This window comes from Hypanus sabinus, chromosome 9 (assembly GCF_030144855.1).
Source record: "Hypanus sabinus isolate sHypSab1 chromosome 9, sHypSab1.hap1, whole genome shotgun sequence".
Taxonomy (NCBI): domain Eukaryota; kingdom Metazoa; phylum Chordata; class Chondrichthyes; order Myliobatiformes; family Dasyatidae; genus Hypanus; species Hypanus sabinus.
In genome coordinates this window covers 59,364,348-59,390,711 of record NC_082714.1, presented here as the reverse complement: position 1 = coordinate 59,390,711, position 26,364 = coordinate 59,364,348, and the positions used below count along the sequence as shown (strand labels likewise).

Sequence of the window (26,364 nt, the reverse complement as noted above, 5' to 3'; positions counted from 1 at the left end):
TATTACACTGAACTACTGCTGCTGCTAAGTTAACAAATTTCACATCACATGCCAGTGATAATAAACCTGATTCTGATTCCTGTGTGCAACTGCAAGTGCTCAGCCATTCATCATTCCCAATACAGAGGGCTTGAAATAGTCAAGAATTGCAAACATTTGAATTGGATTTAACTTCTGAAGTGATAATTTAATGATTTATGTAGCAGTCACTTAGGTTTATTTTTGCAATAAGATCTTGTCTGTGAATTACATTGTGATTGGTAAATATGTTGGGTCCAGTTTCTGGTGCTCTTTTGCACAAGCAAGAATATTAGTAAGTGGACTGCCCTTCTTTGAAAAATCGCTCGACAGCCCAAAGTATTGACTGTCCCATTATATCTGTTTCTAGACCTCTTACAAACAAATGAAAGATGCTTTCACCTTTTATGAAGTGAACATAACCAAGAAACAGAGATTTGATGCCTGTCACAGTTGACCCATCCAACTGCTTAGCAAACTCTGTATGTTGCATAATGTTGCATAATCCATGTTTCCAGACATTTAATCTCTTTGTCTTGAACAAGGTTGTTGTTGAGCAGAAGTGTGTTAATTTTGGTTTGGTGACTTATGCAAAACTGTACTCAAAACCTCTGTTACTTATGCCACGATAGTTCTTCTCCAGTTGTATGGGGCTTTCCAGATTCAGCAATGAAATGTTGAATGATTCGCATAAACCATGTTTTGAAGTGTTTTGCGTTTCTGAAAGCACTCCTGGAGTGCCTGAAGATAAACCAAACTCTTGCTTGCTTTTATCAGGGTGTATTTTCTTCAAATGTTTGGTTTCTTTGCCTCATTTAAAAAAAAACACTTGTTTGCGTAACTACACAACAGACACATTGGCTGCTGTTGGCTGTTTGGTGCTGGTAATCCATATTTCAGATATTCTACACTGTGCTGCTTACACGTTTTCATTTGATCTGCTTCTGCTATTTTTTGTTATGGATTTACGACCGTGGTCAACTGCTTATTGTTTCAGCCTGATCTCAAGTGCTGCAGCCAATATTGGAAAAGTTATGAAGTCGTAATTGCTCAGGCAAAATCTGATTTTTTTCTTTTTGCCCGAAGACACAAGGTGGGGCAGCGATTATGTTGCTTGGGCTGTGGGCTAGAGAAATGCAGTCAAGACCATTCAAAAGAGCAGATCCTGAACTTTACCCCATTGAATGCCATAACCTAATTCAGAGGAATTGCACCACTGTGTGATTAGAGTATGGGAATCGTACGAGCTAACACTGTATTACAGTAGTGAACAGTGCCTGGCCCAGAAAAACAACAATTACTTCGGTTCAGATTTCACATGATATGCAAATACAGAATAGTCACATTGTTTCCAATAATGATAATGCACTTTGAGCGAAGTCTAAGTCCAGTAGGTTAGCAAGGGATGAGGTGATTGATTGCATGATCATTGTAATCAATTATGAGGGCACTTGAGGGATCAAATGCTTATAATAAGTATTTCTTAAATTAAGCCTGTAAATCCCTTGCTACCAAGGGCTATTTCCACTGCCTGTCCCCATGGGGGCAATATCGTCTACTTTGGGAATCACACTGATAAAGGATAATTGGAAGTTAACTTGTGCTCCCATAATTTTGCTTCTTTAGATTGTACAGTATCCAGTTTAACATTTACTTAAACCGGGGGTCGGCAACCTGCGGCTCCCGAGCCATTTGTGGCTCTTTCACCTCTGTGCTGCGGCTCCCTGTGGCTTTGGGAAATAATTGGTCAGTATTTAATTAAAATGTATTTTATGTTAGTTTGTTAGCTTTTGAAATGTAATTCTAAATTTGAAGATTATGGTGATCTTGTACGATCTAAGTGTGGCGACACATTTCCTCACAATTAGCCAGCATTCCGGCTAAGGGAGATAGCCTACGGGGGTTTGTGAGTACGCGTCTTTTGCAGCATCTGCGTCCATGGGGGCTGGGTTGAGGGAGGCTTAAAAGCAAGGCTGTTTAGTTCGAATAAAGTTACCTTTGACTGCAGTCTTTATTTTAGCGCTGCGTGTAGCGCTACACCGCTACAACGTGTTTTTTATCGCTATTAATATACATCACCACTGCCAATGCCTGACACCCGCCAGTGCGCGCTTTCTTTTAATTCTTCGATCCAAGGTAGGCTACCTATGTAGTAACCTTCAACCCAACGTCTTTTTTTCGGAGTTCAAAATGTTTTTGTTGCATGCAGAAATGTAATTTCGTTTTCTCTGCAGGAGTTCATCAATTTCAAAAATGCAACACATTATAGTTTGTTTATACATAGCATAAAGGCAAAAAAAACCCGTTGTATGCAGTGTTATTTCATTTTGTGGCTCCCAGTGTTTTCTTTTCTGTGGGAAATGGGTCCATATTGGCTCTTTTAGTGGTAAACGTTGCCGACCCCTGACTTAAACTATATAACCTTTCCTCATGTTTTTTTTTTATTGATTCTCGCTTTAGATCAGCCTGTGTCTCAGTTACTTTTTACGTGGCCCAGTCCATCCCATGTAAAGCCCTCCCCACCATTGAACTCAAATATAAGGAGAACTATTGCAGTAAAGCAGCATCCATCATTAAGGACCCCCACCATCTAGGCCAGGATTTCCCCAACTGGGAACCATGGACCCCTTGGTTAATAGTAGGCGCCCATGGCATAAAAAAGGTTGGGAACCCCTGATTTAGGCCATGCACTCTTCTTGCTGCTGCCATTAGGAAGGAGGCATGTTCTCTATTATTTGTGACTTAATTTATCTATTGTTATTTTGTATTTGGGCAATTGGTTGTCTTGCACATTTTTTTTGTCTGTCCTTGTTTGTAGTGTTTCATTGAATCTGTTGTTTCTTCATATCTACTGTGAATGTCCACAAGAAAATGAATCTCGGTAGTGTCTGATGATGTACTTTAATATCTTTGAACTGTTTTGCTGCCTGATCAAAACGTATCTACACTGGACATCAAACATCTCCATTTAAAGACCACATTGTTCAGTTAGTTGCCAGCTATTGATTTCAAATTACCCTGGCTTTACTGCTACTAGAATTATCCCATCATGAAATATTTTTTACAGGAGATGACTCACTATTAGAATAGTTGTCTATAGTTAATCTGATCACTATCATCTAAATGCTCCCCCATGGGTATTTGTTCTATTTAGCTGACCTCCTTCCCAGAGCAAAATCTAACATTCTCATTTCTCACTGGGGTTGGAGAAGCTTCCTGTATTTCCTGGAATGCTTCAGAGCATTGAGAAAAATTTGTATGTTAAACTACTTACAACTCTACTTATAACCCCACAGACTTCATTTTTCACCTTTTCTTTATGTTAAACAGGAGGAAATCTGCAGATGCTGGAACTTCAAGCAACGCACACAAAATGCTGGTGGAATGCAGCAGGCCAGGCAGCATCTATAGGGAGAAGCGCTGTCGACGTTTTGGGCCGAGACCCTTCGTCAGGACTTTCTGAAAGGAAAGATAGTAAGAGATTTGAAAGTAGGAGGTGGAGGGGAAAATGCAAAATGATAGGAGAAGACCGCAGGGGGTGGAGTGAAGCTGAGAGCCAGACAGGTGATTGGCAAAAGAGATACAGAGTTAGAGAATGGAAAGGATCATGGGACAGGAGGCGTCGGGAGAAAGAAAGGGGGAGGGGAGCACCAGAGGGAGATGGAGAACAGGCAGACAGAGCTAGAGAAGGGAAAGGATCATGTGACGGGAACAGAGCTAGAGCCTGTTCTCCAGCTCCCTCTGGTGCTCCCCTCCCCCTTCTTTCTCCCTAGGCCTCCTGTCCCATGATCCTTTCCCTTCTCCAGCTCTGTATCCCGTTTGCCAATCACCTGTCTGGCTCTCAGCTTCACCCCACCCCCTCCGGTCTTCTATCATTTCGTATTTTCCCTCCCCCTCCTACTTTCAAATCTCTTAGTATCTTTCCTTTCGGTTAGTCCTGACGAAGGGTCTCGGCCGGAAACGTCGACAGTGCTTCTCCCTATAGCTGCTGCCTGGCCTGCTGCATTCCACCAGCACTTTGTGTGTGTTGCTTTTGTTTATGTTACATCATTTCAGATGACATTGTTGTAAATCGTTTTGTACTTTGGTGGTCTTAGCAATGTTGGGCTCCTACTGTTTCATTAAATACTTTTATTTAATTGGTCTATTTTCATTCAGCTCCCCTTATTCCGCAGTGAATATCTCTCCCACTCTGCTTTGTCGTAAGTCCTACTTAAATAGTCTGTTACTTATCTTAAGGCTTTGAAGGGCTTTTAAAAAAATATGTAAATTCTTGCTGTGTTTCCATTGCCCACCCTGCCTCTTCAAAAATCAAGAGGAGCAATGGTTAGCATTATTGAAATCCACTATTCAATAATACAGCTGTTGTTTCTAATATGTCTTAGTAGGGTTTGCATCCCTGTTCTTACCACCAATGTTAAGTTGAAATTTGGTCTACAACTTCCTGTGCATGTTTTGTCACTCATCTTGGTATAGACATTGTGTTCATTATCTGTCAGTCCTCTGGCACATCTTTACAAATGAGTTATTAAATATAGTAATGGCACTGCAATCACTTCCCAAAATTCTGTCAACGTACACTGATGCAGTCCATCCCGAGTAGGCATTAATCTTGGCAGCAGCAAGCAAGATGCTGAAAAGTAAGATGGGAAAATGAGAGCAAATTGACAGGGGGCACTTGGGATCCTCTTTCTCCATCTGTTTCCAATATCCCTTATACTGGCTATCACCTCTTGTATTCCAGTTCAGCTGAAGGGTCTTGACCCAACAAGTTGGCTGTCTTTTTTCCCCTCCAATGCTGAGTTCCTCTAGAATCTTGTTTGTTCCTTTAGATTTCGGTATCTGCAGTTTTTTGTCTCTGTTTAATCCTTTGAGTTTGCTTATTTATTTTAACAGTTAAATGTTCCCATTATTCATCAGTGTCATGTGGCTATTCTATCAACCTTAGCAAGTACTGAAGCAAAACAACAAAGGATTCATAGTGGAAATATTAAAACATTACCTGTAGTATTATACTATCTGTAGTGGTTCTATTCCTGTTATTAATGCACTTGCAAAACTTGCAAAAGTTTTATGTTCCTTGATGGTGTAATTTCACATATAGAGTTTTTCATTTACCTGCTAACCCCTTCTCATCCTCTTAACACCCACCTCAACTCTCCATTTATTCATTGAATGCCACCTTGCTGAATTATTTTATTTGGCCAGTTTTATAAAAATGTTTAGTGTAAACTATAAATTTAACAAAATAACAACTTGGTTTCTCGATCTTGATTAGCCTACAGGCAGAAGAGAAAATGTAGATGTACTTGCTGACCTCCTCAATCATTACTCGGAATGGGTGCACACTGGGGAATCTCCACACTATTCCACAGTGACAGGCAGGAGTTGCTCGGTGGGGTGATCGGTGAGCACTCCGGGAGGTGGTGTGCTCCTCTCCTCAAAGTATTACTGTAGTGCGCTTCTGATGTGGAGATTCAGTGTTCTCAGTCTTGTAATTGCTCGATCTGTACTTTGATTTGTGGCCCAGAGAGTGACAGGAGTATATAAAGATGTTGCTATTTTTCCCATGTTGGAGCTCTGAATAGAGTGGTTGTTTCAGGATGTGGCTTGCCAGATGACTGAGTGTAATTACAGCCGAACTGTTGGCCTTGATGAGGGAATTGATTTGATTAACTTATCCTTCCAGTGAATTTAGAGACTTTGTGGATTGTGCTGGGATTTTGCAGTCAGAATAGCAAAGCATGGAAGCAGGTCCTTTGGGTCAACTCGTCCATGGTGTCCACCATGCTAGTCTAATTTCCGCTAAACCCCTCCTATCTATTTACTTATCCAAGTACCTTCTGAATGATGTTATTGTACCTGCCTCAATCATTCCACGTATACACTACACTCTGCACAGGTGAACCACAGGGAGGTGTGCTTAGTCCCCTACTCTACCTGCTTTACACTTACGACTGTGTGGCTAAGTGCAGCTCCAATACCTTATTTAAATTTGCTGCCAACACCACTGTCATAGGCCGAATCAAAGGTGGTGAAGAATCAGCATATAGGAAGGAGACTGAAAATGTGGCCGAGTGGTGCCACAACAACCTCTTACTCAATGTCCGCAAGACCAAAGAGCTGATTGTGGACTTTGGTCTTTGGGGATTTGAGGTGGAGAGGGTAAGCAATTTTAAATTCCCCGGTGTTATCATTTCAGAGGATCAGTCCTGGGCCCCAGCAAGCAAGTGCAATTATGAAGAAAGCACAGTAGCACTTCTACTGCGGAGTTTGCAAAGATTCAGCATGACATCTGAAACTTTGACAAACTTCTATAGATGTGTAGTGGAGGGCACATTGCCTAGTTGCATCATGGCCTGGTATGGAAACCCCAATGCCCTTGAACGGAAAATCCTACAAAATTTAGTGGATGTGGTCCAGTCCATCGTGGGTAAAGCCCTCCCCACCGCTGAGCACATCTACACAAAGCACATTCCCGTCAGAAAGCAATATTCATCTTTGGGAGCCATCACCATCCGGGGAATGCTCTCTTCTCATTACTGCCATCAGGAGGAAGGTACAGGAACCTCCGCATTCACATCCCCAGATTCAGGAACAGTTATTGCCCCTCAACTATAGTCTTTTGAACCAATGGGGATAACTTCACCTGCCCCATCACTGAACTGTTCCCACAACCTATGGACTCTCTTTCAAGGATTCTTCATCTCATGTTCTCAAAATTTATTGTTTTTTTTATCATTTTTGTATTTGCACAGTTTGTTGTCTTTTACACACTGGTTGTATGCCCAGTTGGTGTGGTCTTTCATTGATTCTGTTATGGTTATTGGATTTATTATATATGACTGCAAGAAAATAAATCTCAGGGTTGTATATGGTGACATGTATGTATTTTGATGATAAATTTACTTTGAAGTTGCCCTCCAGGTCCTTTTTACCTTAAACATCTCTTTAGTTTTCAGTTCCCCTTCTGTGGGGGGTGGGGGGAACACTATGTATATTTATCCAATCTTTACCTTTCATGACTTTTTACATCTCAAGTATCTCAACATAAGGTGACTGCTGGAATGTAAAAGTGACAAAGTGCCTCTTGGCAAGAGGAACTCTTTGGGTTGTAACAGAGCATATGCAAACACAGTAGGATCGTGACTGTGTCAGTGTAGATCAAGTCAAGTCACTTTTTATTGTCATTTCAACCATAACTGCTGGTACAGTACACAGTAAAAACAAGACAATGTTTTTTTCAGGACCATGGTGTTACATGAACAATACAAAAACTACACTGAACTAGGTAAACCAACACAAAGGCTACACTAGACTACAGACATACCCAGGACTGTATAAGGTACACTGAACAGTGCAGGCATTACAATAAATAACAAACAAGACAATAGGCACAGCAGAGGTCAGTAGGTGGGTAGTCCAATGGTTTGGGGGAAAATCTGTTACATAAATAATCAGCTGAATGTTGGCGTCCGGGATTCTGTACTCCACCGAGTATTTCATTGCCACAGATGTAGTCCAATTTAATGTCCATTGGAAAGCAGAATGGACTAGAGAGCCAGCCGGCTCGGGCTTGCTTTTTTCCTGGCACGGACTCCTGCCCACTCGCCTCGCTTCCACTTCCTCGCACACCGCTTACAACATCCCCACCTCCGGCCACCAGCAACTGGCGACTCCAAGGACTGCAGGCCTGATTCCCTCAGCAAGCCGAGGTCGCACAATCTAACCAGCAGATTTTCATGAAGGTTTGTTTTTGGGCAATCTCTGTATTGTATCAGTAACTGGCGATAGTAGATAGTCGCTGTTATCCATTGCCCTAAACCCTAATTGTGCTTACAATTAAATTTAAAAACTAGAAGTAGCACCAGATCCGAAAGGCTGCTGCTGCCGTGTGCCGCACCTACAGATATGAGGTGTGGAGTGTGAGCATAAGATGGCAGTGCATGGGGGGGGGGGGGGGGGTGGATATTACAGTTCGTCTTCTTGGAAGTTTATCTTTTTGATCAAAAAGTTGTTAAACCAACATCAGTTTTTCCATGTAAATGATGACTTCAAAAGTACAACTTGTTTATCTCCGTTTTAGTTTTGTTCTTGTTGCTGAAACAGTATTTGCTGCTTCAGGTAACAACGAAGAGTAAGAAGTGTTTCTGCAGAAATAAAATATAACAATGTTAAGATAAAATTCTGTAACAATCATCGATGAAAAATAATTATTGGCTGAAATCCATTGTGCTTCTGTACAGGAATGTGATTGTGAACTGGATCTCAACTTAAAAGTTCAGCTAAAGGATAGCACTTTCAATGCCTATAAGACCAGGAGACTATAAAACACAAGAGCAGAATTAGGCCATTTAGCCCATTGAATCTGCTCTGCCATGTAATCATGGCTGATTCTTTTCTCCCCTTCCTCAGCCTCACTCCCCAGCCTTGTCAATATAAACTTTGCTACGTCCAATCAAGAAGCTATGAAGCTCTGCCTTAAATACACCCAACTACTCGGCTTCCACAGCTGCCTGTGGTAACAAATTCCACAAATTGACCACCTGGCTAAAGAAATTTCTCTACATTTGGTTTAAATGGACGCTCCTCTATCCTGAGGCTGTGCCCTCTTGTCCTAGACTCCCTCTCCATGGGAAACCTCCTTTCCGCATTTACTCTGTCAAGGCCTTTCAACTTTCGAAAGGCTTTAATGAGATTCTTCCTCTAAATTCCAGTGAGTACAGACCCAGAGCTATCAAACAGTGGTCGTATGATAACCCTTTCATTCTCATAATCATCCTTGTGAACCTCCTCTGTACCCTCTCCAATGCCAGCACTTCTTTTAGATGAGGAGCCCAAAACTGTTCACAATACTCAAGGTGAGGCCTCATCAGTGCCTTATAAAGCCTCAGCATTGCATCCCTGCTCTTGAAACGAATGCTAACATGGCATTTGCCTTCCTCATCACTGACTCTACCTGTGAGTTAACCTTTAGGGTGTTCTGCACAAGGACTCCCAAGTCCCTTTTGCATCTTAGATATTTGGATTTTCTCCCCATTTAGAAAATAAACTGCACGTTTATTTCTGCTACCAAAGTGCATGAACATGCATTTTCCAACATTGTATTTTATTTGTCATTTTCTTGACATTTCTCCTAATCTGTTGCAGGCCTTCTTGCAGCCGCCCTGTTTCCTCAACACTACCTGCGCCTCAGTCATAAACTTGCATAAATCACGTCTCCTAATTTTGACCTGGAGTTTGATCCAACAACCTCTGCTTTAGAAGCAAGTGTGCTCCACCCTGAACTGTGCAGCTTCTATCTTGTTCATTTGTAATAAGGTCTTAATTAAACACAAGTTTTGCCTTTAATAGTAAACATGTATATTAGATTATAGAGTCATAGAGCACTACAACAAACAGACGCTTTGGCCCATCTGGTCCATTCCAAATTGCTATTCTGCTTTATCCTTTTGATCTGCATTTGTGGAATCAGCTACCCTCTATCCCCCTCCCATTCACTGCAATCGAACCTGCATGTGCCACCTGTGCTGGCAGCTGATTCCAAACTTGCATTTCCCTTTGAGTGAAGAAGTACTTCCTCAGATTCCTCTTAAATATTTCACCATTAGCCTATGACCTGTTCTAGTCTCACCCAACTTTACTGGAAAAAGCCTGCATGCATTTACTTGGGCCCTGACTGCCTCATTTTTACCATGGATGGCCAGGCCCTATACACTTATATCCCCCGTCAAGAAGGCCTTGAAGCTCTCCACTTTTTTCTCAATAAAAGAACCAACCAGTTCTCCTTCATTACCACCCTCCTCTGTCTGGCAGAACTAGAACTCGCCATCAGCAATTTTTCCTTTGGCTGCTCTCACTTTCTCCAGACTCAGGGTGTCCATGGGCCCCAGCTATGCCTGAACTTACATTGGCTATATAGGACAGTCCGTGTTCCTAGTCTGCTGTGGTAACACTCCCCAAATCTTTCTCAGCACCCATGCTGAGCTCGTCAATTTCATCAACTTTGCCACCAACTTCCATCCTGACCTTTAATTCACTTGGTCCATTTCTGACACCTCCCTCCTCTTTCTCGATCTGTCTCCATCTCTAGAGACAAACTGCTGACTGACGCCTTTTATGTACCTACTGATTCCCACGGTTACCTTCTGTTCTCATAGTACGGCTTTTCTTTCCAGAACACCAGAGACGTTGTCCTCCTTGAAGAGCAGGGTTTCCTTTCCTCCCCCATTGATGCTGTCCTCATCTGCAGCTCCTCTCTTTCCCAAACATCTGCGTTCAACCTGCCTTCCTGTTGCCGTAACAAGGATACAGTTCTTCTTGTCCTTACCACCCATGAGCCTCTACAACCAACACATCATTCTCCACTTCTGGCATCCTACCACCAAACATATCTTTACCTTCCCCTCTCTCTCTCTCCCCGAATTCCACAAGGGTCACTCCTTCTTTGATTCCCTTGTCTATTGGTCCCTCCTGTCTAATCTCCTTCACTGCACTTATTCCTGCAAGTGGCCAAAGTGCTACACCTGCCCATTCACCACCTCCTTCACCTGCGTTCAGGGATCCATACAGTCCTTCTGAGTGAGGCAACTCTTCACCTGTGAATCTATTGGGATTATCTATTGTGTTCGGTGTTTCTGATGCAGCCTCCTCTACATTGGTGAAAGTAATTGTAAATTGGGTGATCGATTTGTCGATCACCCTCATTTCATCTGCCAAAAGTGGAACTTCCTGGTATCCAAGCATTTTAATTCCTAATCTGACGTGTCCTCCTCTTGTTCTGCAATGAGGTCACCCTCAGGGTGGAGGAGCAACACCTTGTGTTCCATCTGGCTAGCCTCCAACCTTATTGCATGAATATTGTTATCCTCCTTTCAATTGTTTTTAAGCTTTCCCTCCTCTGCTCTTCTATTCCCCACTCCAGTGCCCTACCTTTTCTCACCTGCCTATCAGCTCCCCCGGGTCCCCTCCTTTCCCTTTCTCCTATGTTCCACTCCCTTCTTTCAGATTCCTTCCTCTCCAGCCCTTTTCCTACCCACCTGGCTTCAGCTGTCTTTTCTTGTAGGTAGGTGACTAGAACTGCAAACGATACTCCTAATTTGGCATCGCCAATATTTTATACAACTTCAACGTAACATCCTGACTCCTGTACATAATACTCCAGTTCATGAATGCCAGAGTGCCAAAAGTTTGGTTTATGGCCCTATCAAGCTGTGATGCCCCTTTTAAGGAATTATAGATCTGCTTTCCTAGATCCTTCTGTTCTATTGCAATCCTTAGTGCCGTACCGTTCACTAGGTAACTAGGTAATTGCATTAAATTCAATCTTAACATTTTTCATCCCATTTTTCCAGCTTGTTCAGTTTGTGCTACAAATTTTGATAACCTTTCTCACTGTCCACTACACACCAACCTTGGTGTCATCTGGAAATTTGCTGATCCAATTCACCGTATTATCATCCAGATTATTAGTATCGATGATAGACATCAATGGGTCCTGCAGCACACCACTAGTCACAGGCCTTTTGTCAAAGAGACAAACACCTACCATTCATTCTCTGGCTCGCCTGCTAAGCTGGTGTCTGCAGACCCATTGCTTAATGGTATTGGCCCATGCCATGAAAAAGGTTGGGAACCCCTATGCTAAGCTAATATTGAATTCAATTTACTACTTCATCCTTGATGTCAAGTGTCTGAACCTTCTGGACCAGCTTCCTACATGGGACTTTGCATGATAGATAATGTGTTACTGTATTTCAAATAGTTTTTTCCCCAGAGCAGTGTGAATAAAGGCACTACACAAAAGATTGAGTCTATCTCGTTGACTAACCTTTGCAACTCTGGCAATGACTACTTATGATTTCCTGTTAGGACAAGTACTGTTCAACCTGGGCCAAGGCATTAGTGTTCTCTCTTTAAGGTGTGAGTGAGCTATTATTTGAAAAGGCTGGAAATGGTTGTGTTTTGACATTTTGAAAGTATACTGGAGTACATATACTTAAAATAAATGAATGTTATTGTTTTTCCCTAAAACATGATGTTTAATTTGATCTTTGGTGACTAGATTATTTCTGCCCGGATTCCTAGAATGTATTGTTAATTGATCATTGCAAGGTGACTGAAGGGATAATAGGCTAACCTCCATATTTCTGACCTGCTGAGGAAAGTTTGTTAGCTGTTGTCCAGTGGCATATAACTTGTACTCTTGTAGGAAGCAAGATTAATTTACTTTGGTGTTGGGTAGGTAGGGGAATAAATAATGCCTAAAAAAAAGGTATCTTCAGCAATGGAGGAAAAAGTGCCTTTGGATGTAGTGTGTGTGCGCGTGCACACTTAACTCCTGGTGGAGTTGATGGGGTACCGTCATGACAAGCTTTTTGCACTGATCTTTGGTGATTGCTCATCATACGGTGTGTCTTGGGCATCTGAAACCTGGCGGAGTCCATCCCTCTCCAAGTTTTTTTTATGAGGTTAAGTTGCTAGCTCGACACTCAACCCAGGCACGGATGGAGAACATGCAAGGGAGCTGGCTGGATTCAAACTCGGGTCCTCTCACCCCAAAGTCTAGCGCCGATGCCACTACACCACCAGCCAGCATATGGATGTAGTATGATGTCATTAAAATTGTAGCCTAGAAATCATTTGGAAAAGAGATAAGGATGGTTAATTTATGCAGGGTTGCATAGCACTCCATTAAGGTGACATAACTGAGTAGAGAGCATGGCGACTAAATAGTATCAATAGTCAAAGGTAGATGGATTCAAAATCATTTCTTAAAAAATCTTAAAGAACCAGGGCAGTATTTAAAATAGTTCTCACACATCAAGGTGCTTTGGATGAGTGACACTGCCTGCTGGAAGCTTTACTTGTGCAGATCTACAGCTGGGATATGCTGTAGATGAATGGTCTTTGAACATTTTTGGGGACAATACACTACTGTCCTGTATTTGTGTCTGAGATGAGAGTCAGGAGTTGGTTAGCTGTGATTAGATATGGTCTGTGTTGTGTCTGTGATGGAATAGAAGGTTGGAGCCTGTGGTTTGGAATCAAGCTTGTGACTGGGTTTGAGGACCAGGGATACTATGAGGCAAGTGCCAGTGGAGGTTGGTTGTACTGGAGATCAAGATTGTTCAACATCTGTGTTTACTGGTTGTAGGAATGGGCTTTTACCTTGGGTCATGGATTCTGGGGAATGTGGAATGAGTTGTGGTCAGTGCAATGTAGGGATAAGCAGATGCAGAATGATTAAAGAGCAGAATGAGATTTGGTTAAGAATTTGGGACCTAGTCCTTGAGTAATGGGTGTTTGTTACTGGAGTAGCTACATTCAAGATCCTGTATGCCCCCCACCCCACCCCACCCCTGGCCACAACACGTACCAAGGAGTTTTGCGCAACACATAACACAATCCCTTGAGTATCGCATCTATCATACAGGAGTAAGGTTGAAGAGTCTATTTGTATGGCAAAAGTTGACATAGAATGGCTTGGGGATGTTAGTTATTGCTGTGGCAGGGCTACGATGAGAATCCAGTGTGATTCTTATGACGATTATGTGATGAGTTGGCTTTACAAGTGTGGAGAAGTGAGGGTGAAGCTGTAAGTTCTTGGACTTGGATTGGGCTAGGTTGGTTCTCTATAAATACAACTGTTCAATACTTTAGAAATGTGCACTAACTCACTGCCTGTTATGCCGGTGGCATTTTGGGCAGCAGTAAAGGCCGTTCATCTCTAGTGGTGTTCAGGGCTTACTCCTTCACGTAGCTTCCTCGCAGTTTTCACTACTGTCAAGTCATGCAAGTGGGGGCTTGAACTGTCGCACTCAGATGCAGAATGATTCTTTATTACTCTTTCCGTAAGAATTTTGTTTTACTAGTCATGGTTGTTGGCCCAGCCGAACCCTCTAACCTGGAGGACTGGTGGACCATCCTTAATCTGCTCTCTACCCTTTTATCTGTCTGACATAGTGACCCTACCAAACCCCTGACTCCAGCATACACAGCTCTCCAGGTCTTTGAGGAACACAAGCCTGACAAGGTTGTGGTCCTCTTAGACGAAATGTATGTGCTATTTTATTTATAATACACTAGCATGTTTGTGGGGCCATGTGTCATGCGGGGGGGGGGGGGGTGTGAAGTGGGATGGAAGGTCCTTTAATGCTGCTGAAATTGCTGTGGGCCAGGACCAGGCTGGAATCTGGATAGTTGGAGCCAGGTTGTATATCAAAGGTTTAATCCATTTGAAACAGGTCAGTTTCTGACAGTGGTCAGGTTTTATTTTTATACCTAATGGGTCGGTCCAGAAATTCAATGTGACAACTGTGTTATTCTTTTCTATCCAATTATTTGTTTTCTTCCAAGGTTTGGGCAGAAAGTTGGATGTGAGGCATTTCTGTGGTTTTTTCATATGCATGTGATAGCTATAAAATGGCAGGTGATGCAAAGTATATAAAGTTACCAAGTGTCACAGATATGCCTGAGTTTATTTGAATTTTATGAAATTTTAAGTATACATTTGCTCTGAGTGTTGCTAACAAAGCTGGGGATTTTGCAATAGTTATTCCTGGAAAAGATGGTATTCCTCTGGTGTTGTGGAGGTGCTGTTTTCATGTAGTTGGCTATTGATGTAGAAATGATAATGAAAGAACTCTGGAAAGTATAAGTCATGAGGTTGAGAGATCTTGTAGATGAACTAGGTGAGTGTCTATGATTCCCTGTGGTTAATCTGGAGCTACAGTACGGAATAGGCCCTCTGGCCCTTCGAGCCGTGTTGCCAGCAACCCACCTATTTAATCCTAGCCAAATCATGAGACGATTTACAATGACGAATTAACCTACTAAACTTTGGACTGTGGGAGGAAACGCACCCATTGAAACGCCTTACAGAGGACATTGGGATTGAACTCTGAACTCTGCCCTGAACTGTACTAGTGTTGTGCTAACGGCTGTGCTCTAGGTGGTAGCATTCACAGAATAGTGACATGTTGGGGGTAGAAAGAAAGCCCAAGCTTGTTGCTGTAGTAGGCCCAGTACATATTTGGAGTAAGTGGTGGATTAATCATGGCATAAATGATTTTCACGTGTTTTCTGCGCCAGTTTTTATAGTGCATCAGTATAGCATAATTGATGTTGGCACATGGGGAGATTTTGTGAGTTAAGCAGAGGGTGATGGATTAATTTGAGATTGTAAATTACTCATTACTTGTAGTTGCACAATTTTAGAGGAGTCCAGTATTGTCAATTAGTATATAAACTGTGGGCCACATCCTGTTTCCTGGCTTTAAAAATCATTATCATTTGCCTGCTGTGTTTTATCTGTGTTGTTCCCTAACAAAAGGACCACAGGGCAAGATGACAATGGCCATTGTCTGCATCTCTACCCATCAAATCATGGCAGGTTTCCAGCTCAGCATGGCTCAGATCAAGAACACATACAGGGGAAATCCTGCTTTTGAATGCGTTGTGAAAGTGTGAAAGAAGGAACTTGCATTTATGTAGTGTCTTTCATGACATTGTGCATCTCAAATGTGTCTGTATGTGGGAGCCATCTTTAGAAGTTAATGATGCATCACCTTCCTTCATTTTCATGTAGTTGTAAGAAAATTCTATATCATATTTATTTAAAAAAATTAAGCCATTAATATGGCATCTGATCATGTTGTTGAAGTACCTTAAAATGCGTAATTTAGTAAATCAATGCACAATTTATCTGCAGAATAAACCTTAATATTTAATTTTTACTGATTTGTTTTTTTGATCAATGGAGGAATTATTTGATCAGAAACTTTTTAATTTTGTGAGGGAAGACTTGTTAATGTTTCACCGAACAGTTTGATATAAAAGTACTGCTTTATCATCCTTTCTAAAGGGTTGCAGAACAATATCATCGTAATACTGCATTAGAAGAATAAAATCTGTTGTCTGCTTCTCATGACAGTATTGCATTGTGGATACATAGTTAAGTTCTATACACTCCTTGTCCTTTATTTTGCCTCAGATTGCTCTAGTTAACTGTTGATTTGCAGTTTAAGAGGCTTTAAGTTGACTTGTGGTTGGAAAATATTACTTGACAGAAGAGTAGTTAAATTGCAAGTTCCTGAGATGTGATCTATTATCTAATGCATTGTGACATTTTTTTCCAATTGATTAGCTTCTTGCCAAATCAAGAAGGTTTTTTACATTTTATTATTGCAGAGCAATTATTCTGATTATATTTGCCCAAAACATTAATTTCAGGGCCAAGTTCAGTTAAAATAAAATAAATTTGTTCATCAGGGAATGTTGTCTTTGGATTTAAATTTTAATGTATATTGCCGCAGAACAATACAATTCTGGTTGACCATCCATCTTTATTTTAGTATAGACAAGTGAGACATTAAAATTAGTAGAGGGAGACCACTGTAGTCTGATACAAACCAAGATCAAATTGCGAATTGTTGCTATTCTTTATATGAGGAAGAGGAAGTCATCTACTTTCCAGTTTTTTGAACTGACCTGCACAAACTAAACCTACCCCAGCAATGGAGCACTACAGAACACCCTTTAGACTACCATAGATTCATCTCTAACTGGTTCTTTTGGCATGAAGTGTTTTGGACAGTTTTTTGTCACTGTCCTGCATAACTTATGAATGTTTTGCTGGAGATCTGTTTTCTGTGTTGTTATTTGCATCTATGTGCCTGTTATGGTGCTGCAAGCAATTTTTTCATTGTTTCTGTAGCTCACAGTATTTATGCATATACCAAGGAAGTTCATGTGATGATTAAACTTGGCCTGCAAGTTGGAAAAGGTATTGACTCGTATAGTTGTGGTGTAGGCTTGTATCTGTGCCAAATCTGTGATTTTTAGGTCAGGAGGTTAGTGAAGAGATCAAGCTCTAATAACAAAGGCTTAGGGTGCTGTGCGATCTATAATGAACAATGACTATTGTGGGATACCAGAGAGTCTGACCTTGTTTTCCTATGCAGGTATCTGTCTGCAAGTTATGCAGAGCACTGCCTGGGGATTATTTCCCAGTTCAGAACTATGTCTTTCCTTATCTTGAAACCATTTCTCTCTGGAGATTCAGGAATATCCACTGTTGTCTTTCCATCTCTTGTTTGCTTTAGTTCTGTAGTGTTGATTTGAATTGTTTGTAGTCTGATGACTAAAGGGTTGCGGGAAGAGTGCTTAGATGGAAACTGATGTACAAATATTTGTTTTTTTTATATAGCGAGTTAAGCTTTTTGCAGACCAATGATGTCCAGTAAACTGGAGGTTTGAATTTTTTTTTGCATTGCTTCTAACAACAATTTTTGCATATCTTTATTAAACAAGTTCAGATGCTGGAGGTTAGTGGGGAGATCAAGGTCCAACAACAAATGGTTAGGATGCTGTGTGATCAATAATGAGCAATTTAAAATGAGAATTTAATAAATATGTGAAAAAGGAAGGAAAGCAGGACTAAATTTTCTTTTCTGCAGAACTTTCCTTTCTGAAGAGCTAGCACAAACGTAATGGGCCAGATGGCCACCACCTGTTCTGATTTGCAGTGTGATTTTAATAGAGCTTGCGGGGTTTGGTCAGGAAAAGGAGCCAGCTACAGACTTGTGCAGTCATAGTTTCAGTTAAGCACTTCCTTCAGAGTACTTAGTGAGAATGAGCTGCAAGGGAAGACTTCTTTTGGTTTAAAAGTGGGATAAATATTATCTTTTTAAAAAGTAAGAAGCACCTACGTAAAGATGACAATCACTTGTAGACATGGGTGTTTAAAATATACTTCGGTAAGCCTCCGTGTCTGGCAGTTTTCCAACTTCCTGTGTGATGTCATGGTCAAGATTGGCTTATTGCTGCAGCTTATGGCAGCTGAGTTGAAAGGAAGGACTGAAGCTGGTACGATTGAGAAACGAAAGGGTGGGGGGCAGTGTGGTGTTTTAACATAAGGAAGCAAATTGGCATAGCTGGTGGCTGGCCGTGGAAAGAAGAAACGAGGAGTAAACGCACTAAGGGGAACTCTGCAGCGAAGAATTGTGCAGTAGTGTGCATGCAGGTTTGCAAAGTGGGGCCCGGAGAGTGCAGCAAGGTCTTTGAACATTTTTAATGAGACTTCCCCTAAAGGCACGTCACGCCTCAGCTGCATTTCTGGGAATTCATGGACAAGAGACGAGGTAAGCTTTGCATTTTTTTTTATCGAGTCGTTCCTTAAACCAAATTTGGAAAAAAAAACTTGTGTTTAAAGTACATGTATGCAAGCTGCACGATGCATAGAGTTAGGTGAGTGCCTGTAAGAATCCTGTAGCTAGCTTGTTTACTTCCATTTGTTGCACAATCGGCTTCAGTTACAGTAGCTGCAGAGACCTAAAGCAGGGTGTTACCGTGAGCAACTGGGGCCAGTTTCTGGGAGCTGGCTGTTGCTCACTCAGCACCCTTGCTTATGGCTGTGTTCTATAGAGTGATCTGGTGGTGTGATTTGTATAGAAATATGGAGTGTCGAGTGTGCAGCCGAGAACTTGAAGCTTTCATCGTCAAAGGGGCTTCAGCTCAGCTCGCAGTTTCTTGGTGTGCATTACTTATATTTAATGAAAGCAGTTGGCTAAAGGTAACTCTAGTATTTGCTATCTTGGGGCTTTCTGTAATGTGTGCTCTGCAGTTGGAGTGTCGCAATGTGTTCGGTGTGTGTGTGTACATGTATGTATATATATCAAATATTGATATTACTTACAGAAGTTTTTATCTTTTTGAATGATACGTTGTCCAACGTTTCAAATGTGTGTACCATTGATAAAGTTGTGTAAAGTAATTTAAAAATAACTGTGGCTAATATTCTATACAATAAAAAAATCTATAAGTTATCTTTTGATCTTATTAAAGGAGTTGATATCAGTTGTAGGGTACCCATCTGCTTTGAGCTTGTTGGTTCAGCATCTAACTGTATCACAACTGACCAAGATTTGTTTCTTCGTGTTTGTTTAATTTTGATCAGTTCTTAAACATCAGAGCACTTGTAAAATACATAAAATAAATATATAGATAAATGTTTCAAAGAATTGACAGTGGTTGTATTGAAGTTGGGCTTGTTGCCTGTTCTAGACAGTCGGGGGTGCAGGCTGTGCTGGATGGGAGTATGTTGGAGATGTAGAAGAGATGCAATTTCTGAAGTCCTGTGTGCAGAAGGCCCATGCTTTCATTAGTGTGGAGGGACACACAGCCTTTTGGCTCTCTTGGAGAAAGCACCCCAAAGATTAGATTGCAGAGAAGAGCTCATCCGAACAAGTGAGGATCTATTATTGCACAACAGTAAGAGAGATTGATGTGTATCACACATTTTGTCCAAGAGCATTTGATTGTAGTGTGAGGTTTTTTGCTCTGTGATACATTGGTCTGAAAACATTGCAGGATTTCTGTCCTTTATTTCCCTATAGTTTACCCAGTGTTTGCAGCTATTCCATCGCTCTTTGAATCTGGAACATTATCGATAGTGGTTGCGACTGATGAGCTGGTAAATCATACCACGCCCATCACTCTGCCTGTTCTCCATCTCCCTCTGGTGCTCCCCTCCCCCCTTTCTTTCTCCCTTGGCCTCCTGTCCCATGATCCTTTCCCTTCTCTAGCTCTGTATCCCTTTTGCCAATCGCCTTTCCTGCTCTCAGCTTCACCCTCCAGTCTTCTCCTATCATTTCACATTTTCTCCTACCCCTCCTACTTTCAAATCTCACTATCTTTCCTTTCAGTTAGTCCTGAGGAAGGGTCTCGGCCTGAAACGTCAACAGTGCCTCTCCCTATCGATGCTGCCTAACCTGCTGTGTTCCACCAGCATTTGTTGCTTGAATTTCCAGAATCAGCAGATTTCTTCGTGTTTGCCACGTGATTGAAGGTAGCTTACTTAAATCTGCCTAGGGTCAGCCACACTAACTACTTCAGTCATCATTTGAGAACAGTCAATTTAATTAAAACAAAATCTTCCTACTTACTACCTACTTGACTGCCTCCTTAGCAGCATGAAATTTGTCAGATTATTATTTCCAACATGTAGTTTGTGACACTATTAGAATAAATTGCTGTTTTACATACAGTTAGCTTGATTCATTCCTGTTTTTCCCTTGGAATGGGCCCAATGGATTGAATGCTTTTCTTTGCTATTTCTAATTTCACTGAGGTAGAGAGTCAGTTTGATATCATATTTCTTTCAAAGGTTGGTGAGATAACAGGTTCACTTTTGATTTATTGTCTCAATATTTGTACTGCAATATTATACATTATAACTGCATAAAGTTCAGAATGCGGGGTGTGAAATTCTCCCTTCAGCACCCTGTCATTTGGGGCAAATTGATTTTTAAAGGAGAGTAGGATTTCATTCCTCATCAATTGGAAGTGATCAAATCAATAATTACAGGGGAATTGCCATTGATACACAACGGGAGACCATATTATCAATCTATCCTAATGGATAATAAAAAGCTAGAATAAGTTAGTGCGATGTTATTCACATCACAGTATGCACAGTATGTGCAATCACTTCATCTTTATTTTCTTAATCTCATTTTTCAAGATCCTGGAGAGAAAGTCTTCACCCAAAAGTCTTCACAATTTTGATTCATTTCTGTCCATTTCTTTCAATACTTACTGAGTTCCTCCAGTATCTCGTGTGTTACTGTACAATCCAGCATTTGTAATTTCTTGTGTCTGCATTCTAACTATTCCTGATTTAAAAAAAACCTGTTGAGTGGCTATTTCTGGGTGATGGGAACAGGGCTAAAGACTCTGAATCGGGGAGCGATCATATGTTTTTGCAGCGGGTCGTATGTCCATGTAATTTTTCACCTCCCAGAGAGCATCGGAAGGTATATTCAAGTTCGAAATTGCTATATTTTAAGTACTAAGATAATCAGTTGGGAAAGTGGGCCTGGGGTGTAAGAGCAAACATGAGGAAATCTGCAGCTGCTGGAAATTCAAACAACACACACAAAATGCTGGTGGAACACAGCAGGCCAGGCAGAATTGCCTTGATCTTGTTCAGGCTTGATGGACTGATCTATTGTTTTCCTTATCTGTATCTTAAAAGCCATTTCTTTCAATGGTAGTCCATTGCTGAATTGTTTGGATTAAAAATTGTTTGAGTTTTGATGGTTTAACGTTGGCCTTTATGGAAATAATTTGGTTTTACTCCTGAGTACTTTTCTCCTTGCTTGGAGCCTGTTGTTCCCAGTGTTGACATGGAGGAGAGAAACAGCCTATAGTTCTCCTTCTACTTTTCTATTGTTGTCGTTCATGTGTATGGACCCTGGGAGACCAATGTCTACTCACATATTTTAGCACTTCCTACTCCTTAGTTTGGCTACAAGTGTTTTTATTAGTTTTGTCAATGCAGCATTAGCATACCAGGAGCATGCATGTGGAGGGTAGTTTTTTTTTTAAAAAAAAGTAGGTTAAATTGTTAGTTAATCTGTTATGCTTTATCATGTCCCATTATGGTTATAAAAGTTCAAAGTAACTTGATTATCCAGGTACATATGTCACCATATACAGCCCTGTGATTCATTTTGTGGGCATACTCAATAAATCCATAATAGGATAATTGCCATAATCGAATCAATGAAAAACTATACCAACTTAGGCATTTGAAGTGACGTTGAGTGAAGTTATTGCCTTTAGTTCAAGAACCTGGTGGGTGAGGGATAATAGCTGTTGCTGAACCTGGTGCGGTGAGTCCTGGGGCTCCTGTACCATCTTCCTGATGGCAGCAACAAGAAGTGAGCACGTCCTGGATGGTGGGGGTCCCGATGATGGATGCTGCTTACCTGTGGCAGCATTTGGTGTTGATGTACTCACTGATAGGGAGGCTTTACCCATGATGAACTGGGCCATATCCCGTACTTTCTGTACAATTTTCTGTTCAATGGGATTGGTGTTTCTATACCAAGCTGTGATGCAGCCAGTCAATATAAGACCATAAGATATAGGAGCAGAATTAGGCCATTTGGCTCATCAAGTCTTCTCTGCTCTATATCCTCTATAGATGTCAAAGTTTTAGATGTCATACCGAATCTTCACAACTTCTGAAGTAAGTAGAGGTGCTGCCGTGCTTTCTTTGTAATTGCACTTGCCTGCTGGGCCCAGGGCAGTTCCTCTGAAACAATATCACTGAGGAATTTAAATTAGCTGACCCTCTGCACCTCTGATCCTCCAATGAGGACTGGCTCATGGACCTCTGGTTTCCTCCTTCCGATGTCAATAATCAGCTCCTTGGACTTGCTGACATTGAGTAAGAGGTTGTTATGGAATCACTCAGTCACATTTTCAGTCTCCCTCATATGCTAATTTGTCACCATCTTTGATTAGACCTAAGTCAACAGATTTGAATTTGGCATTGGAGTGTGGTTAGTCACACACTCATAAGTGTAAAGCGAGAAGAGCAGGGGGAAAAGCACACAGCCTTGTGGTGCACCCGTGCTGATGGAGATCACAGAGGAAATGTTGCCAGTCCGAACTGACTGGAATCTGCAAGTGAGGAAATGGAGGTATTGCACAAGGAGGTATTGAGGCCAAGACTTTGAAGTTATTGATGTTTTGAGGGGGCCAATAGGTTTGAATGCTGAGCTGTAGTCATTAAAGAGCATCCTGATGTATGCACCTTTGCTGTCCAAATGTTCCAGCTTTGAGTGAAGAGCCAGTGAGAAGGCTTCAGCTGTGGATTTGTGCTCTGGTAGCCAGATTGTAGTGGATCGAAGTCACTTCTCAGGCAGGAGCTGATATGTTTCATTACCAATCTCTCAGAACACTTCATGGTGAATTTAAGTGCCATTGGACAATAGTCATTGAAGCAGGATACCACATTCTTCCTGGGCACTGGTATAATTGAAGCCTGCTTGAAGCAGATGGGTCTCTCAGAAGTGAGAGGTTAAAGATCTTGTGGCGACCCACTTTCTGTGCAGGCAAACCGGCTCTCAAATAGCCAGTGCACAGGTAGAGACTTTGGTAATGCACCTCTGACATCATTTCCGCCCGGAGAGGATGGGCGCTAGAGATTAAATGCCAGCACCGCGAGGTTTGAATAAACTAGTCTCGAAACGGCTTACCGACTGCGTGTCGTCTCTAGCTCTGTAGGAAGTACATCGCAACATTGGTGACCCCGACGGTCCAAACGGGATTTGGACCAAAGATAGCCAACTGTTCATCTGTTCATGCAGTTTCGCTAAAACTGCTGACTTTCTGGATGCTGCGACCATGTGTGTGGTTTGACCAAGCAGAAGCCCATTTCCAGATTCGGCAGATATCCTCTGATTCCACGCGTTACTACCACGTGGTGAGCACCCTTGACCAGGAGACGGCCGCCCAGGTTGCGGATTTCATACAGTCGCCCCCAGAAGAAGGCAAATATGCAGCATTCAAAGCACTGCTCGTTGGGACCTTTGGCCTCTCATGGTGTGAGCGGGGTGCCCGTCTGCTTCACCTGGACAGTTTGGGAGACAGGCTACCGTCAGCATTGATGAACGAGGAGCTGGCCCTGGCCGATGGACACAAGCCCTGCCTCATGTTTGAGCAGGCGTTCTTAGAGCAGCTGCCCGAGGACATACATCTGCTGCTGGCTGACGCAGATTTCAGCGACCCCCGGAAGGTGGCGGCTTGGGCAGACGTGCTGTGGAAAGCCAAGAGGGGGAGTGTGGCATCCGTCGGTAGATTACCAGGCCACGCACCCAACAGTAGACCAGACCAGGCCCGGCAGGGGGGAGCATACAACACAGAGGCAGGAGTGAGGAGGACAGTGAATGGTGGTGTTTCTACCACCAGCGGTGGGGCACAAAAGCCCACCGTTGCCGCCCGCCCTGCAAGGGCCAGGGCCAGGGCCAGCAGCCGCTAATGACTATGGCGGCTGGCCACCAGGACAGCCTCTTGTACGTCTGGGACAAACAGTCGGGATGCCGCTTCTTGGTCGACACCGGAACGGAAATCAGTGTCTTGCTCCTGACAGGGTACAACTCCTGCAACAGGAAGCCAGGACCCACCCTGAGGGCCGCAAACGGCAGCATGATATGGACCTATGGCACCCGCACAGTACAGCTGCAGTTCGGCACCAGCCGGTTCACGTGGGACTTCACACTGGCCGCGGTGGCCCAACCACTCCTGGGGGCGGACTTCTTGTGAGCTCACAGCCTGCTGGCTGACTTGCAAGGGAAAAGACTGGTACATGCCGAGACTTTCCAGACGTTCACCCCGGGTGAAGCCCAGACACGGGGTACAGCACCATATTCCGACCCAGGGACCACCCCTCCACGCCCGCGCACAAAGGCTCCCCCCGGAAAAGCTCCGCCTGGCAAAGGAGGAGTTCAAGAGGATGGAGGAATTGGGGATTGTATGGAGGTCCCGACAGCCCAGGGGCCTCCCCCCTGCACATGGTGCCCAAAGCAGCCGGGGGTTGGAGACCATGCGGCAACTACCGCAGACTGAATGAGGCTACAACTCCAGACCGCTACCCTGTGCCGCACATAGAGGACTTTGCAGCAAACCTGCACGGGGCAAGAATCTTTTCCAAAGTAGACCTCATCTGGAGATACCATCAAATCCCGGTGCACCTTGAAGATATCCCCAAAACAGCACTCATCACCCCGATCGGCCTGTTGCGAGTTCCTCCGAATGCCGTTTGGCCTGAAGAATGCCGCACAGACGTTCCAGCGGCTAATGGACGCGGTGGGAAGCGACCTGGACTTTGCGTTCATCTATTTGGATGACATCCTTATAGCCAGCAGTTGTCGCCAGGAGCATCTGTCCCACCTCTGCCAGCTCTGCTCCTGCCTGAGTGATTTCGGCCTCATGATCAACCCGGCCAAATGCCAGTTTGGTCTCGATACCATTGACTTCCTGGGCCTCAGGATTACCAAAGACGGGGCAACACCTCTGCCCGCCAAGGTAGGCGCGATCCGCCACTTTGTCCTGCCCAACACGGTCAAAGGCCTACAGGAGTTCGTTGGTATGGTGAACTTCTACCACCATTTCCTCCCCTCAGCAACCCGTATCATGCGCCCTTTGTACACCCTGATGTCGGGTAAAGGCAAGGACATTACTTGGGACGAGGAGGCCGCGGTCACTTTCGTTAAAGCCAAGGAAGCCTTGGCAGATGCAGTGATGCTGGTGCACCCCAGAACGGACGTTCCGACTGCACTCACGGTGATCGCATCCGACACAGCAGTCGGTGGGGTGCTGGAGCAGCTCATCGAGGGGTGCTGGCATTCTTCAGCAAGCACCTATGACCACCCGAACTCAAGTACAGTGCTTTCGACTGGGAGCTGTTGGCAATCTGGCAATCCGGCATTTCAGGTACTTCTTAGAAGGCAGGCTGTTCACCGCGTTCACGGACCACAAACCATTGACCTTCGCGTTCACGAAGGTGTCCGATCCCTGGTCGGCTCACCAGCAGCGACATCTATCCTACATCTCCGAGTACACGATGGACATCCAGCACGTCTCGGGAAAGGACAACGTCGTGGCGGACGCACTCTCCAGACCAGCTGTCCCTGGGGGTGGACTATGCAGCACTGGCGGAGGTGCAGCAGGCAGACGACGAGATGCCCAGCTACAGGACCGCAGTCTCAGGTTTGCAGCTGCAGGACTTTCTCGTAGGCCCAGGTGAGAGGACCCTCCTGTGCGACGTGGCTACCGGCCAACCTCGCCCCATTGTCCTGGCAGCCTGGAGGCGGCGAGTTTTTGACTCCATACAGTTTGGCGCACCCATCTATCAGGACAACTGTCCGGCTGGTCTCCAGCAAGTTCGCGTGGCATGGAGTTCGCAAGCAGGTCAGTGAATGGGCCAGAACGTGCGCGCAGTGCCAAACAGCCAAGTTGCAGTGGCACACTAAAGCCCCGCTGCAGCAGTTCGAACCCACCCACTGGAGGTTCGACCACATTCATGTGGGTATCGTGGGCCCCCTACCAGTGTCCCGAGGAGCGCGGTATCTCCCAACTATGGTAGACCGGTTCACGAGGTGGCCAGAGGTGGTCCTGCTCACTGACACATCTGCCGATTCCTGCGCCCGAGCACTGATCGCAACCTGGGTATTACGTTTCAGGGTACCGGCCCACATTACCTCCGCCAGAGGCGCCTCCAGTTCACCTCCAGCCTGTGGTCAGCTGTGGCCAGCCTGTTGGGAATGCAGCTACACCACACTACTGCCTACCACCCACAGTCAAATGGACTAGTGGAACGCTTCCACCGTCACTTGAATTCGGCTCTCATGTCCCGCCTGAGAGGACCTAACTGGGTGGATGAGCTTCTTTGGGTCCTGCTTGGAATTTGCACAGCACCCAAAGAGGATCTGCATGCCTCGTCGGCTGAGTTGGTGTACAGCGCACCCCTGGCCGTCCCGGGAGAGTTCATAC

The 26,364-nt window shown here is 43.6% G+C and overlaps 1 protein-coding gene across 2 annotated transcripts in view; it reads left to right on the top strand.

The window, feature by feature from the left end:
* LOC132399436 (dual specificity mitogen-activated protein kinase kinase 6-like) overlaps positions 1-26,364 on the top strand; it is a 164,479-nt gene that overhangs the window by 16,510 nt on the left and 121,605 nt on the right. The window contains exon 1 of one of the 2 annotated variants that reach the window (XM_059979761.1): positions 17,870-18,161. The exons of the other annotated variant lie outside the window; for it this stretch is intronic. Coding sequence (XP_059835744.1) covers positions 18,146-18,161 — 16 coding nt within the window. The 5' untranslated portion in view covers positions 17,870-18,145. Of the gene's footprint in view, positions 1-17,869; positions 18,162-26,364 lie in introns of those variants that run through there. 2 annotated transcript variants of the gene reach the window in all.